Source organism: Natator depressus, chromosome 18 (genome assembly GCF_965152275.1).
Source record: "Natator depressus isolate rNatDep1 chromosome 18, rNatDep2.hap1, whole genome shotgun sequence".
NCBI classification, from domain to species: domain Eukaryota; kingdom Metazoa; phylum Chordata; order Testudines; family Cheloniidae; genus Natator; species Natator depressus.
The window spans coordinates 11290387-11316472 of NC_134251.1; the positions used below are offsets into that span (position 1 = coordinate 11290387).

Sequence of the window (26086 nt, forward strand, 5' to 3'; positions counted from 1 at the left end):
GCTTTAAGTGTAACCGTATTATAGCTGCTGTATTAACTCAACTGTGCTTAGTATAAAACCAAAGACCAAGAGCTATCTATAACCACTTACTCCTTTCTTCTCCAAGCAAGACACTTGCTGTTTCTGTCCTATGACAAAATACACCTCCACATACATACAGTCCTGATGTTACATACATATATACATACATACACACACACACACACACACACACACCTGAGTCCATACATACACCTCGGCACAGTCCCTAAGCTGACAAGGCTGTAGCCAAGCGTCTGGCATCTGTTTCACACCTGCTGGGGATGTTTTTAAACTGCAGATGCACTGAGCTGTCAAGTGATGTCCCATCGCACAGGGCTGCCTCGCTCCCTTTTAAGAGAAGTAGATCCTGTTTCCTCATTTTTTACATTACATCTGAGAGAGAAATTGAAAAAGAGGCAGCTCCCATTCCTGCCTCCATCCCCACGCCAGTGCATTTGGGAAAAGGAAGAGGAATAAGTGTAGATTGAGTAAAGGAGTTTTCCTCCCAGCCAGCACGTCTTCCCCGTCTCCGGAAGCGCAAGAGACTAGGACCAGATTTAGCCCACAGCCACTACACCAAATTTTGAATTTCCCCGCTCCAAGCCTGTTGCCATCCAAGTCAATGACAAAGCTCTCCCCGAAGTCACCGAGTATGGAATTTGGTCTCTGAGTGGAGGTATCGTCCTGCTGAAATTAATATATTTGGCATAAACTTAGCAAGGATTTCAAAAAGGGATCAGGCACTGGAATAGGTAGTTAAAACCTCCAGAATTACCCAAACCAAATTCTGATCTCTGGGGCAGAGGGGCGGCGGGGTGAGGAGGCAAAGGTTGCCTGGGGGCAGGTGTCCTCCTTTCTTATAAGCAGCTGGAACTGGCCACTGTCAGAGATGGACCCAGACTGACCATTTATCTGAAACAGGAGGGTGGTGGCTAGTTGTAGTATGCCTTCCAATACAAACAGCCAAGGGCCCTGGCCTAGAACCCTTATAGCAAACAGCGTTCATAGCTCCCTACCTTCAAAACATAGGTGCTTGGATCTAAGGCTGTTGGACCATTTTTATTATTGGGATGAAAAAAGTCAAAAATAAAATTTAAACAAACCATACAACGGGGAGGAAGAAGATCACAGAGCCCAGCAGGTGCAGAAGGACACACAATGACATTTTACTCTCAGACATGTTATGGTTACAGGATGACATCCCAAGTGCCAAAGTTCAAATAAAAAATATATTCATACAAATTTAACAAAAATACAGTTTATATACACCGTGGAATTAGCTTATATCATCTCGTAACAAAACAGTGCAAAAAACAAAACAAAAACAAAATAAGTGGCTGCCCTGGCATGGCTCATAGTACAGAGAAGTTAAGACTTGCTACCTGGCATTAACACTGCACAGGAACCCAGGAAGCAGGAGACAGCCCCCTCTACTATCCTGAGCTTTTGACATCAATACTGATCCACTACGTGGACTCTCTCCCTTAGTGTTACTCTGTAAGAATTACAGGCACCTGTATAGTTTGTCAGCTGTTTAGCAATCGGTGCCAGACCAGAAGCAGTTAAGGTTTGCGAGAAGGGAATTCAGTGGTCGGCTGTCTGAGCAGTCTTGGCTGAGAAGAGGATCCGGGATCCTTTGCACCCCTCGTAAGTGGCACATGCGAGAGCCCCTGGCTGTGTTGCATCTCAGAACCCCACTCAGAGAAGAGCATCCATGAACCCCTTCATTTCTGAAAGAGGAACTTGCCCTGCTCTGGGCCATATGCAATACGGTTGAGCACACCTGGTGAGTCCATTTGTGGATTTCCTTTTAAAGCGGCTGGCAGAGTGCCACAGTGGCCAGTTATGTTCTCCTGTGAAAGGAACTGCTTTCCTCGAGCTCTAGATTTTTAGTAAGATGGATGCTTAGGCAGAGCAGGTGCGGCTGAGCATGGAGTGGAGTCCGGCAGCCTTTGCAAAGTAAGGCATGGCTAGTGCCCAGACATACCTGAGCAAGATGTTTCAGCTCGGCTTGCCTGGGGCTCCCAGCTCCATGACTCATTAATGAGGCCAAGATATGGTGTGGCAAAATATACTGCCATGACTTATGTACTGAATAAACAGGACATGACGGGCAAAGGCGACCGACACAGAGTTAACAAGCCCTATTTTAGTGGGTGGGGGGAGGTAAGTGAACTCTCACATAGCAACTGAGTAGAGCGGCAGGGACCGGATCTCTCACTGGGCTTATGAAGAGACAGAGGGAGTACATGGCTGCTGCATCTTGTGGCTTGTGCCTTAAATGCCCGAACTCTAAGGTAACCCCCTAATGAAGTGTGATTGTTTTACTGCACATTGGGACTGTCCAGGTGCCAGAACCCTTTGGAATGGAAGCTAGTGCAAGACAAGTATATTTCAAACTTCCAGTTCATCTTGGGGGAGAATGAGGGAGGGGATATGTCCTGGAGTTTCTTGGACAAGTTCAGTCTCTTTCCAGCCATGGAAACCAGTGCTCCTCCTGCCCCAAAGCATAGGGAAAGTGAGTTACTGACAAGCCCGCTCTAGATATGGGTGAAACAGGCTGAAGACCCTTAGTCCGCTTATGTAGAGCAAGGCGCCCCCTAAAAGTCAAAAGCACAAGCCAAAGTCAACCCACTTGACAGTCATTTAGACTCCGTTAACCAAAGATCTCCCTGAAGAAACGCATGGGCAGCTGGGACTGAGCCATCTTTCCGATGGGCTCAGAGAAGTACGAGGGTGCCACTCCCACCACAGCTATGGAGCCCAAGTGGAAGGAGTACAAGATAGGTGCTGGCCCTGGGAAGATGCCTTTACTTCGCTCTGGGGAGCTGAAGGATCAACACCCACCATTTGGGCTACCCTGGAAGGTTCTCCTGAGCACACATGCTATTTGGAATGGTGGAGGAGACCGAACAGCTGACGCAAGCTCGGGGGGAAGGTGTGAGGAACGTGTTCCATGCATGCTGGTCACACAGGACACCACCCGGGCTGGCATGCAGAACTGGGATGGTACTTGCTATAACCAGATGGACCCAGGAGGGTGAAAATCACTTGCTGAAGGGAAGTTTTGCACTGCATGTAGCAAGGCTCCTCCCTCTCCACTTAGCAGGATATGCAAGGAGGGCCAAGACCTCTGCTCCAGACTCAGGGAGGAGCAGGGCTTCACAGGAAGTCTGCTGCCAGTCTCGTAAGAGGGGGGGGAAGACGAGACCCAGGGAAGGGTTTGCGAAATTTCATTGGAAGTGACTAAAGAAAATCTCCAAAGTGAATAAACCAATATGCAGCTGAGCCCTGCCCTATACGCAGGGGGGGCCTTTCTCCACTATATATGTCAGAATGGAGTCAGGGGACCTTCTTTCGTCCTTTGGCTGGTTACAGGCTGTAATGCAGATACGACAGAATTATTTCCTATCTACAACACAAACTCCTATGATCTGGTTCTTTGTATGGTGTAGATACCCCCAGAGACCGGATCCCCCTGTACCAACTCAGCCACCCGCAACCTGGGCTGCAAGGGAAAGCTTCACCAATTACCAAAAGAGACTTGCTTAATGAAGGGTACAGTGTGCGGCACTTGTGTTCTGTGCACACTACCCGTTACCTTAGAGAAGTCAGAGCACAGCGACCTCGGCCACAGCCCAGCATGGGAACACACAGCTTCCCCAGACAAACTCAGCTTGCAGATCACGGACTCTGCAACGGACATGTGAAAACACAGGTTTTGCAATCCCTCTATGCTTGGAAGGAAGAGCCCTCAAGATGGCTCAGTTTTAAAATAAAACAGACTCCTAAAACAGCAGCTCCTTTCACGGCTAGCTAAAGCCCAGTATGGCGTGGAACAGGTTAACCGAAGGGCTGGTAAGAGGGCTGTGGGGAACCCTTCCTGGGATGCATTCCACAGATTAGCTGGGCCAGTCTCAGAGGAAGCAAGAATGCTCTGTGCTTTATCAGGCCAATCAGTTCTGTAGCCCCTGAAGGCATGAAGCTGGCTTCCCACAGTTATCTGAATGCAAAACCCACAAGGACAGGAGCCTGCTGGAATGACACAGGTGCTGCCAGGATGGTACCTGCCAGAGCACCAGACTGGCTGTGACTGGCTCCTAAATGCTGACTTTTCCCTGCAGGTGATTCTGCGGTTGCAACAAACATCCCAAGTGCTCTTAGAGCTGCCAAAAGCCCTTCCACTAACTGCTCTGCGGAGCGCTGGCTGGCAGTCTCAACCTCCCAGAGCCCCTTTCTGGCTGGCCGCAGCATGAATCGCACCTTCTCTTTCCGTGAAGCCGACAGAAGCCAACCCTGCTGCTGTCCCTGCTGAATCGGAGCTGGAGGAGTAACGCTCATGCTCTTCCCCGTAGTCAGCTCGGGGCTTGCCGGGCTGAGAAAAGAGATTTCCTTCATCTCCACAGCCCTGACTGTAAAGATGCCCCTGGAATCCAGAACCCCCGAGTGAAACCAGGCTCTTATCACTGGATCTCTGCGGGAGGGCACTACATAATGCTCCAAAGAGGTGCAACATAGCATTACAAGGAAGGGACAAGAGTGCCTTATAAAAGACTTCTCTTCTAAGGGGAATCATTGGCAACAGCTGATGAGGTTGACGGGATTTCTCTCTTCCGAGTTGTTTTGTGGGGGCATTAAGGGTTTCTAATCCAGAACAGTAATTAGAACCAAGCTGTTTTGGATTCTTGACTTGCCCAGATGCTCTCAGCAGCCAGCTGCTGTCAGACTAATCCATAGCAGGGATTCCAGCACCAAAGGACATTAAGAAATTAGGAGCTTTAAGAACTGAACTGAAAAACATGAAGCCAGAGTGAAAAACCTGGACAATTAAGAGTTCCTGATGGCAGAAAATTCCCCACGCCCCCCAAGGGGGTGTAGTTTTAATGCCACTGAGAATAACCAGCAATTTAGTGTTTGAGGATATTAGCAAATTGCAGGGGGTGATCTCAGCTTTGACAATGACCCCTTCTCATGCGAGTAAGGCAACTACTTCAGCAGAACTGGGAAGGGAAAAGAAATCAACAAGAGAAGGGAGGGGAAATTTGCTGCACTCCTCCACGTGGGACATGGCGTAGCTGGCGATATTGTTACCCTCCAAACGGCAGGCATTTCTATAGGAAGAGCAGCATCTGGGCAACTTCTGATGAAAGGAGACGGCAGGAGAGAAGAGAGCATTCTGGCCAAGAGCAGTCAAAGCAGCACCTCTCTGGGGCTGGCCAGAAGCTCTGGACTCAGATAGCTCCTCTACTCTCTGCCAGCGAGATGTTCTCTGGTCCCCAGACTGCGTGGGAGAGAAGCCATCCGTCATGTCCTTGGTCATGGGGCATCCAAGCAGAAAGCGAGGGCATGTGCAGGCTTGGAGGAAGGAGGGAGCCATACCGACAGCAGGCTCAGATGGTTTGGTAGTGCTGTCTCAGTCTTGCCTGCAGAAATTCATGAGTCAGGTTGTGTCGAGTTATTATTCCAACAATCTGGTGAGGGGAGAGAGGAAACCATACAAGTCAGTCTCACCGACTCACGTTAAGAGACATGAGCTTGGTGGAGGAGAGGAGGCAGTAGTGTTTCTTCTGGCTGACCTGAAAAAACCAGGTGAGAAGGCCTGGGCAATTCTCCAAGAGGCTTGGTCTAGACACAGGGCTGGGAGCGGGTTCAAGTTCTAATCCCTGCTCTGACAGGATTCTCTTTCTTAGGGCTTGTCTACACACACAAGTCATGCCAGTGTAACTATACTGGTATAATGGTAGCACAACCCTACCATGGATGTAGTAATAGCAGCATGAAGGTACTTTATAACCATGTGGAAAGGGGAATAAGCTGTACTGGTATAAGGCACTTTTATATCCATGGGGCTGTTCTTACATCTGTAGGAAAAAGCAGACTGCCAAAATAGTTACATTGGTACAAAATCTGCATCTAGTCGAGACCACAGACAAGTCACCAACCTCAGACTTCCTCCATCTGAAACTGGTTTAATACTGCCCATATGGGGTGGTGTTGCTTCGTGCGCTATATCATGATGTGCATCGAGTTGGGCACCTCTGTGGCCGGAACGTCGGAGGTGCTGAGTGTATCACTGGGAGCAGCAGGCGCTCAGCACCGTGGGAAAGAAAGGATGCTTAAAGTGAAGCAGCTAAAAGGAACGCTTTGGGCCAATGTGTTAATGATCTCCAGTCTCCGTGGAAAAGAGTGAAACCGTCTCTAGATCAGTTTCTTTCAACTCACCTTCCGGAGGGTCCAAGTAGCCAGGTTTCTAGTCACCCCCTCTATAATATCATGCATAAGCTACTTCATCTATTTTCAGCTGTTTCTAGATTGTGCTAGTTATATCTCAGAGTATCATGTCAGAAAGAAACTCCTCAGTGCCATATGTTAGCTTGCTTTTGGACACCCACTCTTCCAAAACTGCCTGTCTGGTCACAGCCCAGCTGTACGTGACCAGGTCCCCAACACCCTCCTTCCTCACCCCCAGGAACAGCTCCATGCTCAGAATAGGAAATCTGAGGGAGGGAGGAACACAGCCAGGGAATACTTCAGACTACAGCTTCAAAGGCAGCTAAAGCCAGGATCTCCCCACACTTCTACCCAGCTTAACTTTTACTGTAAGGGCCAATACAAGGGCTGACTCAGGCCCGGAGATGTGCTGGACTCTCCTCATGAGCCAGAGGCATTCGGCACTTCTGTATCAAGACATTTTAGCTAATTTTGTTAATTGCCTTTTTAGCCTCAGAGTCCATCCGCTGGCTCCTCTGGCCAGCAGAACCCTCGTATGGGTGTACTAGAGAGACACGCCCATGAACCCCGTGGTGGGATGTCACATGGGAGACTTACGGTAGCAGCAATGCATTCTAGGCAACCCAGGAGAGCTAGCGGACTATGACTAAACAAGGTAAAGTGCTGGCTGCTTCCTGGTCTCAGAGAGAAGCCACCACCACCCTCTCCTACAGCACTGCTCGGGGAAGATTTAAATCTCGTGAAGTGCAGTCAGTGGCAGAAACACAAGGTGGTGTTCAGCAGAATGGGAATGCATTTAAAGATTAGCGCTAGGATCCTTTCATGTACTCTGTAGGGTCACAGTAGAAAATGCATAACCGCTCAATAGCCCTTGCTTGCAACGTTTGCTTTCCACTAGCAGGCTCAGTGGGGCAAACATCATAAATCCTGACATTCAGAGAAAGCTTCTGCAGCCTCATCCTTGCCTACCACATCAGTTATGTCCCTGAAATACACCTGAGCTAATTCTAGGCGTTAGATAAGAGGATGACATGTATAATCTCTGGGGCAACTTGGCTTCATGTCACATGATAAACCCTGTCAAGAGACCCACCAGTGTAACAGCTCACCCAATACATGAGCAAGACCCTCTCCCGCACACATTCTGCGGTTAGTCCTGGTATGCTTTCTGGATTTTCTTATCCGGCTGCAGCACTAGTGAGGGGATGCTGACTCTTTACTATGTTTATGGGAAGCTGAGGACACCTGCTGGGCACTTTGGGGCACCGCAAAATGCCACAACAGTTCTGGATAATTGGATTGGTTCTATACTTGACTGTCTCAGCTCTTACAAAGACAATGTAAATTCCTGTTTAATAGACGGATGTGCCCAACCTGGACAGATCGCTCCCAGGGGCTTTCAGTCTTCTTTGGCTGCAGAAGCTGCCAAAACAGGGGGCAATTAGTGCCATTTGTGGTGCGTTTTGTCAAGTGGACCCTGGCCCACTGGAAAGTGGACTAAGACCCCTGCGCTGGATCCAGACTCGGGACAGGTGAAGGTTTCAACTTTATTACCAGAGAGAGAGGTTTCTCCAACCCCTGAAAATCACATTCTGCTCGCTGTCAGAATGGGTTTGTTCAACATCAATCTGGGACTGAAATGGAGCATGGGGCAGGCCCCATAATGCCCCACCCAGCCAGGACATGGCCGCAGTATGGACTCACCTCTCCCACTGCATTCACCACTGGTAAGTGCCTGAGCCCCATTGTCCTAAACAGGTTGAAGACTTGCGAGGCATGGGTGTTAGGAGAGACCGTGAAGGGAGATGGGTTCATGTAAGGGGTGACATCCTGGGGAGAGTCAAGAAGAAAACACCAAGGTCATTTCTACCAGGTAGTTTTCAAGTGAATGTCCATTCTCCTGGAAGCGAGGGGATGATAGGGGTGCTTTAGCCCTGTAGACTCCATGAGTCTTGGGCCCTTTCAGGCATGCTGGCTGAGCCTGCTGGTCCAATCCAACGGCAGGGAGATTTTGAACAGGTACAAGTGAGATCCATATTCACTTAAACCAAGAGTCAAGTCTAGTGAGAACAGGAGCTGTTCTCCCACTAACATTCAATTGATTTCTTAAATCCAGGCAGCTAGGAAGTGGTCGGAAGAGTAGTTCAAACAGATGTCAGAGGTGCGGGATTTTTGGTCCCTGTCACCCGGAGTGGATTTGAACCTGGGCTCACCCTAAAGCAGCAGCCTGGGGAGACCAGAATTGGAATTTGGGAGTAAGATTAGGTATAAAGTGTCTCCATAACCCCAGGCCAGGGAAGCATTTTTAAGAGGTCTTTGGAGCATTCCTGAGCATGTGCATCAGGGAGAAAGGGCACCACAACACGGCAACAGGGTCCCCTCAGCATCTCTTACCACTATCATGCGGGGGTTCAGCAGCGTGAGGTCCAGGTCATGAATATCAGGGTAACGGGGGTAATCCTCAGCCATCTCGGCATACGACAGTCGAGGCTGGCTGGTGCTCTGCAATTGAAAAATGAAAAAGCCTCGCTGAGGAGAAGCATCGCCCTTCCTAAAGCAGATGAATGGCTGAAGCCACGCAAGGGCATAGCTGAGACTGGTGCTCTCAGCAACCCTCCCAGTCCCGCCGACAAGCTCAGGGAGTTACACACGTCTGGAGAGGGATTCTTGGCAACAATTCACAATGGCACAGGGCACATTTAAACAATACAAGGAGTCACGCTTTTGGCAGAGGAGAGGAAAGGACTGATTTGTTCTCCAATCCCATGGAGGGTCTATTCCCACCTTTGGAAGGCGGCACCAGGATATTTTGTGGGAGTTGGGCACCAAACAGGCTGGATCATTTCTCTTGCTACACGCCCGGAGATACCTCTGTCCAGCACACCACTGAGATGCAGAGACACGGGGGACAATAACACCATGCTGATGGGTGCACTATGGGTAGTCAGACCTCTCCCCTCCCAAGAGGGGATGTCACCTCTATGCAATACACAGGGTATATTCATAGACAAGCTGCTATTGTTTGGTAGCTGCGCCTTCCCCTGTGCTTGCACAGTTACATAACAGGAATAGTTCTCACTTTGCAGACAAAAGGGAGGATTCACTGTTCTACAGGGACGATGGAGTTTAAAATACTGCATGCCAGCCCCTGCGGATGCCGTCTTCCCAATTCCTCCCTGCCCACAGAGAATCCTCATCTGCCCCAGAATCTGCAAGACCCACCGACTGACTCTCAGAGTAACAGACTCCTCGGACGAGCAGGGTAACCAGCTGCGAGCGTAAGATCAGGCCGTGGAACGTCAGAGGTCGGAAGCGTTCCTCCATGGTCCACTCTTCACTGGGGGACTGGTCTGGGTACAGGTTGGGGTAGGGAGTGTATCTGTGACAGATTTCACACCACTTGTTACAATGGGTACTGCTTGCAAGTACTTAAAGTAACAATGGCAGAGGAACAGAACCACCCAAATAGGTTACTGTCTGACAGCTGTGAAGTGCTTAGTCCACACTGAGTGCCTTTCATGCAAGCATTTCAAAGCACGTCACAATGGGGAAAACACTTGCCCATCTCTCGTACAGATCAGGAAACCGAGGCAAAGAGGGTTAAGTGACTTGCCCCAACACAGCAACTCAGTGGCAGAAGCAGACCAGAAACCAGCCTTCCCAACCCAGAGCCCCTGCTCGAACCATTAAACCACGCATGTGTGTGAAAATCAGCTGGGGGTCCCTGCCCAGGTCCCAGCAGGCTGCTGTCCACATTGTGAAACCAGACCAGCGCAGTAGGACACTGGCTGCAAACTCAGCAGGGATCACCCAGGCCGGGCGAGGCACATGAAGGGGGAAAACTGCACTGCCACCGCCCATGCTGCAGATACAGCTGGCTGGCTGGCCTCACATGCACCACATCCCCTTACGAAAGAGGGGCAGGTGCTGCTAGGAGACTCCCAGGTACACCAGGCCCAGCAGGAGCCCGGAGGGAAATCTAGAGGAGGAATGGAGAGGATGGGGCTGGAGTACAGTAAAGAGAGAGGAAGAATGGTTCAGCAGCTAATGCACCAGCCCTACAACTTGGGAGACCTGGGTTCAAGTCCCTGCTCTACTGCAGACTCCCTGAGTCACTTAGTCTCTCTCAGCTCCCCGTCTGTACAATGGGGCTAACGGCCCGGCCCTGCATTGCGTTGTGAGGATAACGACAGTAAAGATGCGAGGTGCTCAGTTACTATGGTAACGGGGACCACATAAGCACCACAGGTAAACCCCCACTGTGTTTCCAGCCATCGTCACCTCCAGGGGTCTCACCGTCTCTCCAGCATCTGCTGCAGCAGATCCTCCTTCTCAGGCGGCTCCTCTGGTGCGATGTGCTCATCACACATGTTGCGCAGCTCGCTTGAGGGGTAAGATTTCATGGACTGGCTCCGCTTGCGCTGCTCTCCCGCTCTGGTGAGGATGCTGGATTTCTGCGGGGTGGTGGGGGGGTGGTGTGAGCAGAACCTTTAGACAAGGGACATGGGTCTCGTGCAAAACAGGGGGTCAGGAACCACATAAAGTGCAGAACATCTGAGTGCTCTAGGCACGGAGTGCAAGAATTAACCCTTTCTGATCTCAGTTGCCAGCAAAGGATTATCTGCTCTAAAGCTCTCCCAGGAATGGTATTTGCAGAATTGCCAGGACTGCAGGATCCACTCTCTTAAAAATGAGAGAATCTAGAGCTGGAACAGGCCTGGGGCCGCTCAGCTAGTCCAGCTTCTTGCTAGCTCAGGAGTGCTCCATACGGCACATTCACGAGCATTCCACACCCTCCCGCCCACCCCTGCCCGGTGGTAAGTGTCCCGAAGGAACGAGTTTCCACCACTGCCCTTGGGAGAGAATTCCTCATGGAGCACGATGGCTTCACTCCATCCCTCCTGCCACATATTTAGAATATTAGGAAACTTCCTGACAGCAAAACGTATTCGGCTGCAGAACAAAGTCACGGACAAGCTGCAGACGGAGGCAAGCATGAAGCATGCACCAGCCACAGCCAGGATGACACAGGAAGCTGCCCCCCTCCAGGATCAGAGAAAAGCCCCTTATCCCTGAGGTTACTGGGCAGCCACCTCCCTCCTGACCTTGAATCTAATGTTGTTGCTGATCAGCTGGTTCCCCTTCATGAACTCCTTCTCGTTCCCCCGGTTCTCTGTCACCACAGGGAAGGCGTGATGGACCGTCGTGCGGAGGATACTGACCAGCGACTGGATCCGGGTGTGGGGATACACGTACGTCAGGTTGGGCTCCATGATATCACTGGCTCTCAGCCTGAGGCAATGAAGAAATGCACTGCTGTAGGTGCCAACATACTCGCTGCAAACAAGCATGGTGCAGAACCAGCACCAGAGAGAACCCCAAGGAACCTATTCCACATTAGTGCTGCCTTTGCCCTTCCTACAAACCCTGTTTGCAGAGAACAGCTGTAAGGTTACTGAGGCAGCAACATTATCTACATAGCATCACAGGAATTGACTAGATGACAAAGGCTCCTGTCCTAAAGAGCTTACCATCTAACTTAGACAGACAACGCAAGGATTTCTTCACCACCACCACCAGGAAAGGGAAAACCAATGAAGAGACACTTCACACGAAACAGCAACTGTGTACTGCCTCAATGTTTTCACCAAGCCCTTCGTTGCTGTGTTCTGTCGCAACCTCTAGGCTTTGCGGTTTGACAGGAAGCAAAGTGTACGAGTACATGGAGAAGCACCCATAGGACAGTGATTTTCTAGCAATGTCAGACAGAGCCTGCCCCTGCTACCTCCCTTCACTACAAGAACAATAGGTTCTTTAGCTGGACATAAGAGTGGCCATATTGGGTCAGACCAAAGGTCCATCTAGCCCAGGATCCTGTTTTCCGACAGTAGCCAATGTCAGGTGCCCCAGAGGGAATGAACAGAACAGGTCATCATCAAGTGATCCATCCCCTGTCGCCCATTCCCAGCTTCTGGCAAACAGAGGCTAGGGACACCATCCCTGCCCATCCTGGCTAATAGCCACTGATGGACCTATCCTCCAGGAACTTATCTCCTCCTTTTTTGAACCCTGTTATAGTCTTGGTCTTCACAACATCCTCTGGCAAAGAGTGCCACAGGTTGACTGTGCGTTGTGTGAAAAAATACTTCCTTGTGTTTTAAACCTGCTGCCTATTCATTTCATTTGATAATGCCTAGTTCTTGTGTTATGTGAAGGAGTAAATAACACTTCCTTATTTACTTTCTCCACACCAGTCATGATTTTATAGACCTCTAAAATATCCCCCCTTAGCTGTCTCTTTTCCAAGCTGAAAAGTCCCAGTCTCATTAATCTAGACCCAGTCTTATGAATTAACGATGCATTTCAATCAACCAACCAATCCTGGTGAGATATTAGCCCACTTTAAGGATGGGAAAAGGGAGGTCCAGAGAGATTAGGTGACTTTCCCAGTCCACAGTGGCAGAGAAAGGGATAGCACTCAGGAGTGCCTTTACTCTGATCACTCTGCCATCCACCTTTCTCAAGAAAAGCCCCAGGCTTCACACCCTACTGGGGGCTTTATGCCCAATCTCAAGCTACTTCCCCAACGCTTCCATGAAGTCCTGTAAGGAGGGAGGAAGGGGTGTCCCACCCCCAAGAGCATTTACCACCAGGCCAGAGAACCATAATCAGTTCTCAAACACAGGTACAGTCAAGAGCATTGTCCTTACTTGTCCATTTCCACCTCCGTCTCCCACTCCAGCAGCGGCACCCCTCGCAGGGTCACATGGATGTCATAGATGCCCTTATTAAAGAAATCCCCTGTCCATTTGGCTACCTAGGAAGACAGAAAAGCACCAGTTCAACCGCTTTCCAAGCACAGGACTCCTGGTCCTCAAACCTGAGAGGAGGTGGATAGGATGGACATGCATAGGAGCCTCCCCCAGCCAAGCAGAGAAAAGCCAAAGTCCAGCCAGGAACCAAGAGAGGGGTGTAGACATGGTGCTCACCATCAGGGTGATCATTATCGGAAGCCCGTATGTGATCTCATTGGTGGATTCTATCAGGATAACGGTGAGGCTAATCGTCATGCGGACCACGCCTCCCAGGAACGCCGCCGCACCAATCAGCGCAAAGGTCCCCGAGTAGATGTGGTCCAGCCCAATGTAGCTAGGGAGGAAGCACACACAGCTCTGGCATCAGGACCAAGCTGCTCAAGTGTCTAGCCAGCTTCGGCAGCGTTCTACAGCACACACACGCAATGCACCTTTTGAGGAGGTTGGCGACCAGGCGTCCGAAGGCAGCCCCACAAAGCAGCGACGGTACAAAGAGACCACTGGGCACAGAGCTCCCATACGTCCAGCAGGACAGTAAGAAATAGAGAAGGAAGAACAGGGAGAGTGTGACTGGGCTGAAAGTACCTGCAACACAAGAAGAGTTATGACCCAGGGGATACAGGCCTCCTGGGACCTCACAGCGTCCTCCCTTGGGATCAGAGCAGACTCTCCTCTCCACCTCAAAGCAACTCCTTAGTCTCAGAGTCCCAGTGAGCACTAGTGAGGATGACGGGACAGAGCGAGGGGGAAGCTAGGACCGCAGGCTCTATTCTCAGCAGGCCCTGAAAGCTGCAGGAATTTGAAGACGCTTTTAGTTCTCAGATTCCCGTGGAAGCACAGGTAAGGCTTAGACCAGACTCTGATGATGCTGGTGGGGACCTGAGCACGACATCTCCTGGACACTCACCATCCTGGTGGAAGAGCTGCAGGATGGCTGACTCCTGGGGGTTGAAGAAGAGCGTTGCCATGTCGTTGTAGGTTTCATTAGGGCAGAAGAAAGTCTTGATGCTTGAATTCACGTCCTCCGATGAAGAGCCCTAACCAACAGCAATCAGACATTATGTTAATTTATAATCTGGTCATGCTGCACTGGGAGTTGCCAATAGGACCGGAGTAAAAACACACACCCCTTTCAGCATTGCCTTTGGGGAAATCTCATCCAGACAGAGGACACAGGACTTGAAATGAGCCCAGATACACAACTGCCACCACTTTGCCCCAGGGGGGCAATATTCTCTCATGCATCCAGCTTTCATCAGCACATGCAGGCCTATCGGCAGGTGATGGAGTCTGTTAGTGAAGCTCCGTGGGTACGTCTATGAAGGGTGTATATTAACGTAAGCGAGGTTGCGTTACATGGGCACACTTTACAGATGCATGTTTCCTGGGCCGGTGGAGACTGTGCAGGAATGTGCCCCTCTGTAGGACGAGTGTTACCTGTAGGCTCAGAGTGCTGTTGCCACTAGGATTGGTGGAAGACATCTGCCGGCATTCTCCTAGAATCATGGACGCTACGAACACCACAACGGTGGTTGTTAGACACACCAGCAGGCTCTCCAAGACTCTGCAAGCACAAAGCAGAAACCATGCAGGGACAACCATGCTCAGAGTAATCGAGCCCTTGGTCTTTGCACACAGCCCTGCATCCCAACGTTGCTCTGAAAAAGCACCAGTAACCAGCAATTTGGGGCTCCACTTAGCAGACAGCAGGTCATTTTAGGTTCTGTAAGACAGGCTGTCCAGTGATCATGTTCACTCCGACCAGCCACGCTGGCCGGGCAAAGGGATCCATCCAATCAGGAGTAAAGAAGCCAGTGCAGGCCAGGAGGCCACTCCTCTGATATGGGATGACAGGCTTTGAAAACTCTTTGGCTGGTGAGAATATTTGGACACAGTGTCATTTAACTCTGCACTGGGCTTGCACTGTATAGACCCTCTCTGCCATCACATCAATCCAAGAGGCCCACACTAGGATCTGAGAGATGATGTTACAGCCTTTCCTCCAATTTCAGTCGCTGCTCCTCCTTATCCACATGCCCCCTCGGGTAGGGCTCTTGGCCCGTACAGCACATGGCGAGGCTACATCCATAGCAATGTCTGACAGACAAGCTTTTAGCCGCCTTCCATGGGCTTTTCTGGATCATTCAAAATTGGTCTCTTCCTTGTTAGCTACATGGTAATTTCCTGTAACCAGAGCTTGAATTATGCACTGATTTCCTGCACCAATGGAGCGGACAGTTTGACTTCAGATGTTCTGATCAAATGAACTGATTAAGTAAAGGGCACTGTGGTATAATCAGCTGTTCCTGTCACGACTACGTCACCAGAGCCAAGACCTAGGGAGACCCCCAGTGGTGACACACAGGCAGCACAAGCTATATTGTTAGTCTAGGAACTGAAGAGATCTACAGGGTCTGTCCGTACAGCAGCCTCAAAGAACCCCCTTCATACTCATCATAAAGGTATCCTGGCTCCTGTATACCACAAGGGTCATTACAGGGACGTAGTGGGATTGTAGCAGCTGAGGTTAGCTTAGTGTTCTTTGTGCAAATGCTATACGGTTTGCCAGGTTTTGTTATTTCACTGGGATGGATTTGCCTCCTCTCACCTAGTTCCAATTTTTCAGTATTTTAGCCTATGTGGCTCTTACTCTTTGAGGCGCTGTGGACAGACAGGCAGCGGGGACAGACAGCCACACACAGAGATGACACCAAGGCAGGTGGAAAGGAGCACTGATACCTGACTAGCTTCGGCTTTGGATGTACGTTCCGCATGCGGTATTTCGCCAGCCTCTTATTCAGGCAGTTGAAGGTGGCTCCAAGAAGGCCTCCGACAATCCCCATCATAATGAAGAACCCCAAGTCCATGGCCGTCCAGAGGTGGCATTTTTTATCAGAGTCAGAACACTGGGGAGGGAGGACAGGGGAGGGAAGAGAGAGGGAGAAATGCAGGAATGAGACCAGGCAGCAAAAGAGCAGATGGAGACGTACCAAAGCAGGCACCCAACACCACGGCCACTTCTACCTCAGGCAGGAAACATTTAACAGCACCGACCACAGAACAGGATTCATTCCCTTTGTCAGACCAGAGCAGTAATTTTCCCTTTTTTCCAGGGAGCAGCTAGGGCATTCCAGCCAGAGCACCTCTCCTGGATTTCAACTAACAGAGCTGATTCGTTTCACACAGCAAGCCAGGAGCTACAACCAGGGGCGACTGGAGAGGCAGTAAAGCAAGCACAACGCACCTTGAACTCCCCAAAGTTTAGCAGCCCAGGTAGCTGGAAAGATCCCCAACTTCCGAACTGAATCCCGGAGCGGAAGAAGTTCAGAGTGAAAGTGGCAGCCATGGAACAAAAGAGCTGGAGAAGGAGAGAGGCAGGAAGAAAAACACCCAGGTCAGTGGCGACAAGGCCAGTCTCTCCACACAAATCATGTCTGGGGAAGAGAGCTTGCAACCTACTGGCACTTCCAAAATTTAATCTTTTTACTGTGTTCACAAAATAAGGCCACAAGAGACCATTGTGATCCCCTATTCTGACCTCTTGCATAACACAGCTCCATAGAATTTAGCTCAGTAATTCCTGCAACAAGCCCCTCATTCTGGTTATGGGCACTGAGCTGCAGCAGCTAGAATCAATTACAGGGCACGTACACAGCTTGTTGGTGTGTGTAATTTATAAATTGAGGCCTAAATTGGCTCTAGATTGGATTACAATCTTGGGGAAGCCCTCTGCTCTTTTAATCCACTCTGGAGATGGGAGTCTGCCACTGCTTCCAAGACGCGCAAAGTGTTTGGCAAAAAAAAAAAAAAAAGGCCAAGTCACAACACCAAAGATTGCTATTCTAGTGCAATCTGATGTGTTCTGAGAACTCTGCCAACTCCAGCCCAATGCAGCAATCTGAGTCAGAGAATTTCTCCAACCCTAAGGCAAAGCAAAGTCTCTCTCTCACAGCACATGGGGACGCAGGGATGGAACCTCCGCCTACTGTACTCCCACTGCCTGGAAGAAACACAGGAGCAAAGCCATTTCTCAGAGCTGCCCCAACAATGTGGAACAATTCCTTCCCGACTGCATTCCTGGGAAACGCCACTGGCCCCCAGCTATAATTCTCTAGCATCGACACTGCAAGCAGTTCACATTGTGCCAGGAGAGCTCAGCTTGAGAGATTCAAGAATCTCAGGTTCTTCACAGCCGAGCTCTCTGGCTTCCAGCTCGAGTCCCTCTCACGGGGAAGGGGAACCCAAAGAGCCAAAGTTCTCACCACTTTCCACGTGAGCCCCTGGTTCCAGAAGGAGGAACCTTCTTCCAAGCTGAACAGAGTGCCCCCGATTGGGGCCCCAAAGGCTGCAGCAACCCCTGCAGCGGCCCCTGCAGATACAAAGTCCCTTTTGTCCCTAAGCACAGAGAGAAACAATGCGAGTTTATCAAGGCAGAATCCGGAAGGAACTCGGAAAAGGGGAATCAAGCCTGGGACTAAACTAATTTCTTGATGGGGGCAGGAAGGAGTCTTCTTGTTGCAGCCAGCTGTGCCCAGTGGGCAGCATGATGCAGTTAGCTAGCTGCTGTCGGGTTTATCATCCCTCCTGAAAGTAGTACGTCTGGCTGTGGCCAGTATTTTCAATATGGGATTGAAGGGACCAGTGGTCTGATACATTATGACAAATCTTGTGTCCCCAACACCTTTTGGAGGGGGCTGCGCACCAAGAGGATTGTGGGGGAGGCCAGGTGCCGCAGGAAGGAGTCTCACCTGGAAATACAACTATGTACCGTCTCTCCATTGGGCTAACAGGCTCCAGCTGACTGACCCACCCAATCTAGCACCCCCTCCCCACCCTACCAGGCCCCCCCTCTCGGGTACAGTACCTGTCACTTCGGAAATAGGGAAAGTTAAACTGGATCTTCCTAAAGGAGATGCTCTGGAACTGAAAAACAAAAGGACAGAGTCAAAACTGACACAGTGATGAACGAAGGCAGCCCCTCCCTCCCACAACACCCCTTTGGGAGCAGCCAAAGCTTGGGAAACACTGCACTTTTCTGCCTACATCTTGTTACTCCAACTGTACGCCCTGACGGAGGGAAAGCGGACAAGGAAATGTACTTTACGACAAGGTACTGGTTCCTCTTCTAGCAGATCCTATTTACAGAGCTCAGCGCATGCTGGGAGCTTTGTCCCGGGAGGGTTTCTGCAAAGTACACACTACCTGCTTCTGCTGACCAGTCTCCGGGGTTTTCTCTCCTCTCACCGTGAGAGAGAGGAACGTCCAATGCTCCCTTCCTTTCCTGCAACATCTTGGCCTAAACAAGCACTGCATCCCATTGGGGATTAGAGTTTGTTTCCTTTTCGTCTCTCAGCACGAACAGAGAGGCTCTCCAGACACCCCAGCACTGGGGTCATGAAGCCAGCATTCACACGCCAGAGGCTGCGAGGCAATGTCTGCCCTCAGGAGAAAGGACTCTTCCGTTTGTCAGCTGTTCTGGCACAGTGCGAACAGCTACACTGTGCTGCTGTTCGCCTTATTCACACGCCTAGGAGGAGCCACTGCCCGGAAAGGGGATCCCATCTTTATCCCTGCTCAGTGCTGGGTTCCTCCTGAGCCTGTAGCAGCCCTCACCAGGTGGTTGAGGGAGGAGGTTATGGCACTTATACGGATTTAAGATGGCCCAAACTTGTGACCTAGAAACGCACAGCGGAGAGGGTGCAGAACGAGGCCAACTCAGCCATGATGTCATGCCTCCATCATTACTTTAGCTTCTAAGAGAACACATCTAACAGACACGACACCTGATCTTAACCAAGGGGCTGAGAGGGGCAGAGCCCAAGTCGCAGAGCGTCTCAGAGCATTTCCAGCACTAACCTGAGGCAAGCCAGCCCCCACAATAGCGCCACTGTGTATCATGGGGCCCTCCTTCCCTACAAAGAGACCTGAAAAACAGAAAGCGTTCTCACTGCAGAAGTTCGACGTTTGCAGACAAACCCAGCACGCTCCGTCCTGTTCTGCAGTACTAGGAGAGGGGGCCATCACTGCTTTGCCATGGAACACAGAAACCAGTCACCCCCGTGCCTGTGTAGAACTAGTTTCCAACACGGAGGCTGACTGCAGACCCCCCCAAAGTAGGAGCACTGCCTGCTCCTGGAGACGTGATCAAAGGGAGAAATTCAGGAGCAGCATGACTCCAGGATATCAATATTCCAGGCAGCGTCAGGCAGGCATGTCCCATTGAGGGGGGGGCATACGTGTTTGTGCCAACACATGCTTCTGCACAGTGAGGACATCAGCCATGCACCTGAGGCTTGGCACTGGGAGTGCACTAAATACACCCATCAAAGAGGGCTGTTATCCCCAGGTGTCTGCTCTCTCCCAAGGCATAGTGGGTGAAATGCTTCCTGCTGCTTGTTCAGGTAGCTCTAGGCAGCGTGTTCCTGGCACTCAGACAGCATTTACCGACCAGAGTCTCTGTTCTCCTTCCCATCACTGGCTATAAAGGTGCAGAGCCACTACTGACCTGCCCACCTGGAGATTTTCAGTCAAACTCTGTTCCCCACCATCACACACTTAGTCCATGATGCATCTGTCAGCTTCCTCTTACCTCCGGCTACGCTGAAGAGTACTCCCAGAGCTTTGCACACCAGTGTCCGGAGACGGACTATCCCTGGCACCTTCACTCCGTTCAGGTAACATTTAATCTCCGGAATTCCAGAGCCAGCTGCCACGGGCTGTGAGGAGGACACATTAAACACCACGGTGTGTCAGCACCTCAGCAGACTGATGAGCCCCCACCAATGAATGCAGAAAGGGACTATGGGAAACAGTGCATCGAGAGGCTGAATTCATTAGTCTTTGTAAAATGCTCTGAAATCTTGGGTCGGAAGGTGCTGCAGGAGGGCAACAGACTTCATGGGCATTACCTGTTTGATAGCAGGGACAGAGAGGGGAGGAAAGGGTATATTAAAAGCAGTCTCACCTCGATCAGGACAAGAAGGCTGGCAAGGAAGATGAAGGTCAGGTTAAATCCCAGCAGCTCCAGCAGGGACATGGCAAGGCAGCCCTTCTCACTGCACTCCTCCACCGCTGCAAGGAGGGAGTCAAGGCAACAGGAACACACACACCTCAGCCAGCACACTCTGTAGGGCCCATTAACAGGACCCAAGGCTGAATCTCCTATTCCAGCCACCAGCCTTCAGAAAGCAGGCTCCCATCACAGCCCCCGACCAAGCTGGTCTAAGCCTAAGATGCCCAAACCACAAGCCAGCAAGAGCATCTGACAGGCCCATGATGTTCTTTCATGGATTGGTGTTTCCCAGAAAATGGCAGCCCACTCCGTGGTTACTACACCCAGCAACCACAAAGTGGTCTTGACTTCCATCTTCACTGCGAACACCTTATGCTTTCCCCTTTTACGTGCTGTCCAACTGGAAAATTCACAGGGCCCACAGAGAGGGACAAGGAGAAATGCTGATGGCACCTTCTGTGCACGAAGTATAAGGCAGCTCCTCTGAGAAGGAGCCAGGGAAGCATGAGGATTAGAGAGCCACAGGGTGGGTCTAACAGACAATGCTGACGATTTCACGTCAAATCATTCTGAAGGCACTGCAGAGACCCTCCACGGCAAGGATTTTTTACAGCATTTACTGGGGCCAGTTCCTCTTCCAGAATCCAGCTCTTGGTCCCAGTGATTCAATGCCCAGATCCTGGTGAACGGAGTTTTGCCAATGGCTTCAGTGGTAGGAAGACTGGGCCGGAGAGTACCCGTAAACCATGCTACTCCCGGTCTGTCACCTCTGCCAGGGGGACTTTCCCAGCTACTGAGCTGAATCCACAGTAGGAAGTTTAGTGGTTAACAAACCCCTCTGCCCAGGAGAGTCCTCTAGTGGAACTAACCCTTTCAAGACCAGGCTCTGGTTTTAAAAGAAAGAGGCCACCTGAGTCCAACAATAAGACAGGAACCACATAAAGGATACAGGTTTGTACCACATGGAATTTGAGTTGGGAAAAGAGTCGCACAAAGAAATCCACAAATAGACCCACCTGTGAAAGAGAGAGAAGAGGAGAGACCTGGCATCAGAGATCAATTACTTGCAAATGCCAACAGATCACCCCACTGAGACAGCTGCAGTCTGACAGAACACTGGTAATGCAGCAATTATGCATGACAGCTCCTGTACAGGCTGCTAAATCCCACAAGTGGGGAAGGAGAGTCAAGGCAAAATAACTCCAGGTACTCAGACTCACTCCCTGCTATGCTCTTCTCAGACACATCCACCCCCATCCTATAGCCAAGATGAGGCAATGAGCTTTCCATATGACTGCCTGGGCAAATTGTTAAAGAGCTAGGAAAGAGATACTCCCATGTGAGCATATCAGCAGTAGGAGCAAGCTGCAGCTGAATCCATCAGCTTTGTCAACAGAGTCCAGGTCTTGACAGTCTGTATTAAACCTGAGACATGCACGAACCACCCCCAACTTCACAGGCACCCCAGAAGACCCAAACACGTACACAGTGAAGCTAATATTCACAGTACATCTGAGGATACAATTCTGTCCTATTTGATCATTCCATTAAGTGGTTTCTTAAGGCAGCTTTCACTGCAAGCAGACTATTAGCTCTTGGGGATCTGCAAGGTAAACCTTGTAAGGAAAAGACACCGAGATGACTTATAGCAAAAAAACCCTGCCCTTTAGAAAGAAGATAATTCAGATGCATTCCCTTGTGATACTCAGAAAGGCCCAGCACCAGCCACAGACAAAGCAATCTTCTTAATGAAACACAAGGCACTCTCCTAATGGGTCTTTGGTTCTAATAATTTCCCTGCTTCCCACCCAATAGGCTCCTTACCAGTCCAGTGCAGACTCCAATGGCGAAAACCATCACCCACTTCACCGCTTCATACCTCCGGCCTTTCTGTTTAGGGCAAGGCAATATAAGCAAGTCAAAGTATACACAAATGGGGACCAGAGAAATGTGACATCACAGTCACCAGCTGGGACAGAACTGGAGAGATAAAACAGTGGGCACAGACAAGTATCCTGAACTGGGGAGAGGGAGTTTGAATGATAAATATATCACGTTAAACCCGAGGCTCAGGGAAGGTCCTGGGTGCTGTGGGAGCCTATTTCTGCCCTTTTGATATAAAAGCTGAGCAGAGCACAAGGGTAAACAATACTTCTCCCGTGGGAATGGGGGTCAGCCAAACCTGACTGCAGTGGAGGATATTTCTATGGATTTAGCTCTCTTAAACCAACAAAATGGGAGAGAGAGAACAGGCTCCTACCTTGTTGTCCATGCTTTCCAGTACTTCCAAGTAGGGGTCATTGATACACCGGTCATAATCCAAGCTCTGGCAAAGAACACCACAGGGTTAATGGGAGATAAGCAGCTGAAACTGATCATGCTGAGGCTTATCTAGAACTAGGAGGCTCACAGCAGGGGATGGGGAAGCATGTTAAGGGTCACTGCAATAGTTCAGGCCCTATATGTAGGCTTGGCAGACCCCACTAAGAATACAAGTGTTTGGGAGCAATTTCAATGAAAACAGAGGTTTTGAGAGATTGAAACATTACCCCTGTAGAGCTGGAAACCCAAACCCTACAGCATTATTAGCACATGTGAACCAGGAACGGAAACAAGCCAATCTAGTTTACTGCCCAAACTGTGTGAAATACAAAACTAACCAAGCATAGGAAATGGAAAGCAACTGAAATTTTCAATCCGGTTTTAATCTAAAGTAGTCGTAACACACATGATTTAAACAGGATTTTTAGCTTGACAGAGACTCCAATTTCACAGCGCTATGGACTGCATCAAAATGATATACCTAATCCTTCTCCCCCTAAAAGCTATGTATTACATGAAGGGTTCTACAGGGCCCAGCCTCTCTCCCACTCCTCAACTCCCCAGAAATATGAACTGCTTGAGACAAAGGTCACCAGCTGAGAAATCCCTCTCCAGGCAATTGGAGAGATTCCAGGAGAGATGACAGGCCCATGACGTGCAGGATACAATGCACAGGGTCTTAACCGTATACTATAAGAGATGCAAAGCAACATAGAGCAGTATCATGGCTGGAGTGCTACACTTGCAAAGCACAACTCGTCTCAGATGTCTGTTTGCAGCATCTTCACCTTTACAAGCCAAATGGTGACAGGATGCCCTGGTGTCAACCCAGCTGACAGCAACAGCTACCATGTTCGCACCCTTCCCCTGCCACACTAAGGGAAAATGAAAGGCTCCCCTAGGAATCAGAACCTGATGAGTAGAAGGGGCTGCTCCTGGCCAGGATGCTCCCAGACATTTCAACGAGGCAGCTATGGCCAACTTTCAATATATGCAGCCTACAACTACTAGGAAATAAACAATAAGAGACTGAACTACGGGCTCAAGTGACTATAACTTTGGTGAAAGGGGGACAGCGTGGTGGTGCTGGGACCCTGACCTCAGAATGGTTCCCACCTACATGGCAGTTGTACAGTCTTCCCTCAAACCATCAGACCTGAACCCTGGCCTAGCAAAACCATGTGTAATAGCGAGAGGCAGTTCTCCATTACCCACCCAATCCTTGGCATCTGTGATGGTGGTTTGGTGCTTGTGCCACTAAAAAAGGAAAGAGACCCAATCTCCCCCCACCTCTTCCCACACACATTTCACAAGCTAAAAGAAAAGGAGTACTAGTGGCACCTTAGAGACTAACCAATTTATCTGAGCATAAGCTTTCGTGAGCTACAGCTCAGCATTCCGATGAAGTGAGCTGTAGCTCATGAAAGCTTATGCTCAGATAAATTGGTTAGGCTCTAAGGTGCCACTAGTCCTCCTTTTCTTTTTGCAAATACAGACTAACACGGCTGCTACTCTGAAATCTGTCATTTCACAAGCTGTAACTATTTAGTTTCTCACCTCATAGTCCTTGCGTGGAAGAATTTCGTCATCTTCTTCCTGTGTTTCCCCGAGGATAGTCTATGAAACAAACCCCAGAGGTAGGAGGAGAATTATCAGGAGAGCTAATGTACAGGCACCAGATATTGTGCACTGACTGGTGTTTGTTATCATTGCACTGGTTAATCCAGGTCCCCAGGTTGTAGGGGGCCTAGTGCAGGGAAGTGCTCCAAAATGCTAGAGAGGGGAGTTGCCACTTCCCCAGGTCCTATTGCTGGAGAGAACAGTAGAGCCAGCTGTGTGAGGCAGAACTAGCATGGCACGCCAAGCAGCAGGTGAAGCGTAATTCACATTCTTGCACTCCCTAAAGCTAGCACAGATGAAAAATGGCCTCCCCATGCCGCTCTGCAAGGGTAGCCAACCCTCAATCCAAGAACATAATGGGAAGAAGAATATTCCAACTCGTAGACAGCCCAAAGAAAGCAGAATCTGGAGCTAGACTGACATATTTAAACCCAGCATCATAGTAATGATCCACACTTATAACGCACCTTATCAAAGCGCTTTACAAACATTAACTAACCCCCACAAAGCACCTCAAGGCAGGAAAGTATTACCTCTTTTTTAGAGATGGGGAAACAAACACAAGAGTTATAGGACTTGCCCAGAAAAACATCGGCACAGCCAACACTATAACTCAGGAGTTCCTTACTCTCAGGGCATGTCTACACAGCAGCTGGGAGGTATGATTCCCAGCTCAGGTAGACATACCTGCACTAGCACTGCTCAAGCTAGCATCTACAAATAGCAGCGGCTGCTCAAACTACCTGCCTGAGCACAATCCCTACCAACCGCAGGGTACGTACTTGGGTGGCTGGCCCCCAGAGCCGTAGCCACACAATTTTTTGCTGCTCGCTCAAGCAGAGCTAGCAGACGTCTGTCCACCCCAGCTGGGAATTACACCTCCCAGCTACTGTATAGACATGTACCCTTCATCTCGTGTTCAATTCCTTAGAAACGTATTCCACTTTAGCGGTGATGAATTTCTGCTCTCACCTGCCTGTGTTATTTTAGATTTCGATACCCGCAGTATGAGTGGGGCAGAAAGAATAAAGGAAAGGGATCTACAGTATGAACACCAGAGGTGTCAAGCCAGGAACACAGTACAAACAAAGACAGCTGAAGGCAGATAGGACAGAGCCACGCGCGTGTGTTTAGAGGGGGGATGATTTTGCATGGCACACAGGTGAAAGGTTAGCAAGAGAAACTGAGGCCAGGGAATGGCTCCTTTTCCCCTAACCCATTTAACTCCGACCCTTTTGTCTCATTTCAAACTCCCGCGCCCCTTCCCACCGGCTTGCTCTACTGCAGCAGAGAGCGATGAAGAGACAAGACGAGTTAAGGGAACGGGCAGCCCCAACCCTGAGTTGTACGGGAGACAAAGAGACATCACAGCCGGGCTGAGCCGGGGAGGAGCTGGGAGAAGCAGGGGAAAGCCAAGGGCAGACAAAGAGCCCTGGTGAATGCAAAGGACTCCCGGGCGGGAGGGGTTAGGAGGTGCAGGGGGCGGGGCGGGAGGACTCCGCCTGCCCTGGCTGCCAAGGAGACAGAAAGCCCCAGACACTTGTATGAGGCGATCTGCATAAAGGAAAAGGGGCCGCTGCGCTCTGCTCCAGACACCCCCGGCCCCTGCCCTGCAGCGGCTCCCCCACGCCCAGCCCCCCCCCGCTCCCAGCGGCTCCCCCCCCGCCCCACGCCCAGCCCCCCCCCCCGCTCCCAGCGGCTCCCCCCTCGCCCCACGCCCAGCCCCCCCCCGCCTCCAGCGGCTCCCCCCTCGCCCCACGCCCAGCCCCCCCCGCCTCCAGCGGCTCCCGCCCCGCCCCGCTCCGCTCCCAGCGGCTCCCCCCCAGCCCAGCCCCCTCCCGCGCCCCCCCCGCTCCCAGCGGCTCCCCTCCTGCCCCCCAGCCGCCTACCAGCTCCTCCGGGGTGCGGCTCTCCCTCTCCCCGCAGCACGGGCAGCAGCAGCACCACCAGGGGGCCCCGCACCCCGCCATCTTCCTCCGCCGGCCGCCGCCCACCCACCCTCTCCTCACGTGACCCCGGAGCAATCACGTGACGTCTCCCTCGTCCCCGCCGGGTCTCGCCCCAC

At 50.7% G+C, this 26086-nt stretch overlaps 1 protein-coding gene across 1 annotated transcript; it reads right to left on the reverse strand.

Moving 5' to 3' along the window:
* Positions 1 to 1074: 1074 nt before the first annotated feature.
* On the reverse strand, positions 1075 to 26017 carry CLCN6 (chloride voltage-gated channel 6). The gene is made up of 23 exons (XM_074934032.1): positions 25911 to 26017; positions 23959 to 24018; positions 22340 to 22405; positions 21904 to 21969; positions 21029 to 21095; positions 20032 to 20138; positions 19657 to 19783; positions 18924 to 18991; positions 17932 to 17990; positions 17330 to 17462; positions 16312 to 16425; positions 15807 to 15973; positions 14505 to 14631; positions 13975 to 14104; positions 13499 to 13652; positions 13242 to 13401; positions 12963 to 13069; positions 11358 to 11544; positions 10549 to 10706; positions 9475 to 9631; positions 8647 to 8754; positions 7957 to 8082; positions 1075 to 5492 (listed from the first exon to the last, which is right to left on the reverse strand). The coding sequence occupies exons 1-23, from the start codon at positions 25989 to 25991 to the stop codon at positions 5412 to 5414; spliced, it is 2610 nt and encodes an 869-aa protein (XP_074790133.1). The 5' UTR covers positions 25992 to 26017; the 3' UTR covers positions 1075 to 5411.
* Between the last annotated feature and the right edge of the window lie 69 nt (positions 26018 to 26086).